Source organism: Carassius carassius, chromosome 28, assembly GCF_963082965.1.
Source record: "Carassius carassius chromosome 28, fCarCar2.1, whole genome shotgun sequence".
Lineage (NCBI taxonomy): Eukaryota > Metazoa > Chordata > Actinopteri > Cypriniformes > Cyprinidae > Carassius > Carassius carassius.
Window position 1 is genome coordinate 493,844 of NC_081782.1, and position 5,000 is coordinate 498,843.

Here is a 5,000-nt window from a genome sequence, read left to right on the forward strand (position 1 = left end):
TTAGCTTCAGCATTTGGTTCACATTGTAATTAAAGCTAGCTTCAGGATGCTCTTCAAATAAAAGTAAGTATAAGGTTCGTAGTTGCAGTGCCAGATGCTGATTGGTCAATCCGGTGTTCTGTGCTGTTATAGGGAATATAGTCACTGCGCTGAGTGTCGTGACCCTGTAGAAGCTCAGATTCCGTTGGTTTAATAAAGTCATTGAGCAGTGGGTCAGTAACTGTGTGACCTACAGCTGGGCAATTAATCACAATACAGTTACGATTTCAATTTCCTCCTCAAACGATTATAAAAATACAATCAAGATAAAATGATTATTGCGTCACATTCCACCCCCTTTCTAGCAGTTCACTTTCATTCCTCCATAAAAGCCCAATTTCACGTGCAAATCAATAAAATCATGAAATGTGGCAAATTGGACGTGCTTGATTTATTGAAGTTAATTAGATTTATTAATGTTTTTAAAACCGAAACAGAATGTGTGCTGTTCTCAGGAGGATTTCTGTGTATGCGCTCAGAGAAAACGGACATGTAATGTCATCTTTTAGCTCAAAGTGTGCACATAAACAGTCAAACACGCAAAATGTCAAAATGCAGCGCTTGGTGATTATTCAATTAAACCTTGTGTAATATGTAATGAATGAACAGAACAGTTGAGAATGAAAATATGTCTGAAATCGTAAACTGGATCCATGCCGCTCTTAAAGTGACAGCAGTCCGATTTTCCTGCTGTGACTCTTCTGTGCTCTTGATTCTGATTTTTGTCATAATCGAGCAGCCCTAGTGTTACCTGTGTGCAGTGATGCTGACCAATCTCTGTGTCTCCAGAAAACTCCAGCGGAGTCTCGTGAGCACAACCGTGAGTGTATCCTGCTCTCCTTCTTTGACGATCACGACATCTGGCACTTCCTGTCCTCCATCGCCATGTTCGGATCCTTCCTGGTGAGTCCAGAACATCAGTCAGACTCAAACACAACTGAAAATCATTCAAATAAACAATCTGTCTATCTGTGGTTTCAGGTTCTGCTCACGATGGACGACGACCTCGACACGGTTCAACGAGACAAAATCTACGCCTTCTGATGGACCGAAACTAGCCAATCACAGAGCAGCACTGGGGCCCAATGAGAGGCCTCGCAAACCTGAATACGTTTACCTGCCAGTCGTGACGGTGTGGGAGGAGCCTCAATAAGGACCTAATGCTGATAGGACAGTGAATGTGCCAGTCAAACTGCCAGAGCTCCACCCCTCAGCCCATGTTCATCGCTTCAGACATGCTCTGCACATCTCAATGCATTTCTGTACTGTTCTCTGCATCTGTGGCCTTCTGTGTCTGTGGTTCTGACTGTAATCCGAGCCGAGCTTCACTCATATAAAGATGATTCTGATCTGAGAAAATCAGCTTTGCACTGTCTCAAATTTACAGGTTGTGTTTTACAAAGTACTAATGGAATGATTACTGAATAAAGACTTTTTACGGTTGTTTTCAGGTGTGTAAATCTGTTTTGCTTTATGATGACCATGGACAGGAAACATAATGTATTATTATTATTATTATAATGAGTCACATTACTGGACCAGTGCTGGAAAACCACGATGGAATTAAGTTTCCACTCACTTTAAATAAATAAAAATGATATTCGAATTTCGCAATAAAACCTAATTTGGTCAGTTTCTGTGATTCTCCACGGCATATTTGAAGATATATGCAAGCAAAAAATAATTAATGAATGAATAAGGGACCTTTCACATATTGCGCCTAAAAACGTGTGGAAAACGCTAGGCGCGCCGCTTTCTCCTTTCCAAAGCGCTCGGGCAGTTGCGCCCCTGAGGCGTCTGCCGTTGCTAAGCAACAATGACGTGCTCTCTCCATGAAGACGCGGAAATTCCAGCAAAGGAAAAATAGATTTGCAGCTCTAAAAATCCCTTGCAGTAGCTCTGCTACTAAATACATTTCAAATTGACAATCCTATGGTCAGCTGTTCCTTCATCTTGGCTGAGCTTTCAACGTTGTTACGGGAAAGGATGAAGCTGATTGGTTAGTTCTTGTCACATGACCCGCGGTGCGCTTGCGGCATTCTGAAAAGTTGAGATGTTTTTAACTCGATGCGGTGCGGACGCGCCTGGAAAAAAAGTGTGCGTCGCTTCCATTATGAGCGCGCATACCGCGCGCCTACATTGGAAATAACGACCTTGAGCACGCAAACACGCAATATGTGAACGGCCCATAAGAACTGCGGTCTTCTACAGTTCTTCAAATATGCCGTGGAAAATAACAGAAAGTGACCGAATTCAAGAACATTGTTGCGGCATCTCTCAAGCAACGAATAAACACTGCTAACTTGGAGAATGCAGTGAAAACTCCTCTTCTCGCGTCTGCCCTAGACCCTCGACACAAACATCTCAGGTTTCTCGATGAAAACATGAGAAAATAAGAAAAAAAAAACTTTTTTGAACATTATCAGAACATTATTTTCCTTGATGCGAGTGGTGCGTCACCAACGATGAAGAGGATACAATGCCCACTCGTCGGAAAAGGCTGAGCCAGTTCTTCAGCGATGATTACAGAGAGTCCAGCCGAGACGAGTGGGAACAGTTCTTGCTGGAGCCATGTATTCCACCAGATGAGGATCCCATTCAGTGGTGAAACGGCAACACGAAGCGCTTCACAAAACTTAATTCGCTTAGCACACTTTTATTTGTGAGCCCCGCCAACATCTGTGCATCAGAGCGCGTTTTCTCCGCGACCGGCCTCAGACTAAAGCCGCTTGTCCACCAGCGTCGGATCAATTTTTGTTCCGACGCGACGCCTGTGACGTTTTCGCTGCTTGGGGGCGGAATTTGTGGGCTGGACATTGTACGGACGTCATTTGTGAAGTTTTGGAGGGAAAAATAATTTTTTATCATTTATTTATCATTTTGCAATGGATCGACGACGAAGACTCGCTATCAGGAACCGGGTGGTCAGCATTGCGGTGTTGTACCTGCGTTGGAAGAGGGGAGACGGCAGTTCTCCAGGCATCATTTTTTAGCTGGACATTTCTATATATGTCCAGGCTGGAATCATATATAACCGGAAAGTTAGAGACCGCAATAATTAATTTTTCCTGCATTTTCGCGCCTGGAACTTTAAATATGAAACCATAGCAACGGCCATACACAAATTCTCGCCGCCGAGTTTCCATTGGCTGCTGCCCTGCGTTTTGACGCTCTCATTTGCATAAAGTATCCACCGAGATACTTTTTTGACGCGCTGCTGTTGACCAAATCGACGCGACGCAACCCATCATGCTTTGCGGGGCGTTTTTGCTGCCTGACGTAGTTCCATAGGAAATGAATGGGCTTTGACGTCGCGTCAGAAATCGAGACGCTGGTGGACAAGCGGCTTTAAGGAGCCGACTTTCCCCCGATCATGTTTACATGCCCGTATTTCTTAACAAGAACATGTAAAACAATAGAAAAAAAGCAAAAAAGATTTGCTGACAGTTTAAAAGTTTCAAAGTGTAGGCTACGTTATACAATACCCTAATTGCCGCAGGATGCTTTACGTTTTTTATTTGTTCACTTTTTTTGTGCTTTTAATCTGTACTTTTGTTTGTTTGCACGCATTGTTAAAGGTTTAGCTTAAAGGCAAAGTTGACCTTCTTTGACTTCAGGTTGTTCTGCTGTTTTGTGTTCATTTGATTCTCCCATTTGCTCTTTTTACATTGACTAATACATTCATACATACTTATACATACATTTATTACTATATATACACTGATACATGGAAAAAAAGAAACGGAGACGACTAGAAGCCAAATATGAGCCACTGTGTGCTGTTTTGGTATTTATACATAATTCCGTTATGAATACAATTTTTTTTTTAGTTTCTTTAATATATTAGCTGAGTAACAAATACATTTTATGACATCACTCTCGTATGTAGATCAACTCTTTTGCAATGTAACGTTATATAGTTTATCACAAATAGCGTCTTACCTCAGGAAGCTCCGGTCAGTTTCGCGCGCTCCCGCTTCTGCAGTCAGTTTAACGGTTTCTGTCACGTGATCCATTCAAACGTAGAAGTAAATGTTTATTTTCTTAAACTTTAATACAATATTAGGTTGATGTCAGATATTTTTTAAATCGAGTTTATTATACATTTTTGACTAAAAGGCAGCTATTTTGAGAGAGATAATTTTTTTGAGATTATAAGTATTTTCTTTAAACGTTTTACTGCAGTGAAACCTAGCTGAAATCAATCAATGCTGTGAATGTTGTAAAAATGTCCTGTGTTTACTGGGTGAGAGCAGTAAAATATGTCAATTCAATGGCAGCAAAAGGAATAGTGTTTTAATGTGTGAGCCAAAGTTTATTCAGGGGACTTAAGTCTGCTCAAAATTCACTAATGGTTAGAAGCTACATAAATTAGCCTACAATATCTACCATCAAAATGACATCAGAAACAGGAAAAAACGTATACCTGCATCAGGTATTAAACTAATTTATTGTTTACAAAAATACGGTACAAATGAGATCTGCACACTGCACACAGCTATACAAATGAGAATGCAAACTAAATAGTTTGTAAGCATATAAATCCTGCAGAGATCTTACACACACACACACACACACACACACACACACACTGCTTCAGCTTCAGTAATGATGAACTTTAATCTGGTTGTTGTCATCGAGGCTGAGCTGAACTAACCCTCCGCTGCTGGACGCTCTCCTGAGACTCAGGAACAGAGGACTGAGTGTGTGACGCTCAGGAAAACAGAGTGCTGGTGCGTGTGTGTGTGTGTGTGTATATGTGTGTGTGTGTGTGTGTGTGTTTGTACGCATGTAAGGATACATGTTGCGGTTCTTCCGTTGAGCCTCTAGCCAGCGTTTGTTTCCTTCAATAAGACCCTGCAGCCGCTGACCCTCGACCTCTGATGGACGCAGACTTGACAGACTGCACACACACACACACACTAATCAGACACTTAAACTACATACGCAAAATCAGAACT

At 41.7% G+C, this 5,000-nt stretch overlaps 2 protein-coding genes across 5 annotated transcripts in view; one reads left to right on the forward strand and one right to left on the reverse strand.

The window, feature by feature from the left end:
- The window catches only part of LOC132107632 (SID1 transmembrane family member 2-like), a 15,106-nt gene extending 13,621 nt beyond the window's left edge, over window positions 1–1,485 (forward strand). For all 4 annotated transcript variants that reach the window (XM_059513734.1, XM_059513736.1, XM_059513735.1 and 1 more), the window contains 2 exons: window positions 829–942; window positions 1,021–1,485. In XM_059513734.1, coding sequence (XP_059369717.1) covers window positions 829–942; window positions 1,021–1,083 — 177 coding nt within the window. In that variant the 3' untranslated portion in view covers window positions 1,084–1,485. The remainder of the gene's footprint in view (window positions 1–828; window positions 943–1,020) is intronic.
- A 3,054-nt stretch (window positions 1,486–4,539) lies between these two features.
- The window catches only part of LOC132108331 (centrosomal protein of 164 kDa-like), a gene marked incomplete at its 5' end in the record, with an annotated part of 23,538 nt that continues 23,077 nt past the window's right edge, over window positions 4,540–5,000 (reverse strand). Inside the window, 2 exons of the mRNA XM_059515035.1 lie at window positions 4,540–4,738; window positions 4,841–4,942. Coding sequence (XP_059371018.1) covers window positions 4,642–4,738; window positions 4,841–4,942 — 199 coding nt within the window. The remainder of the gene's footprint in view (window positions 4,739–4,840; window positions 4,943–5,000) is intronic.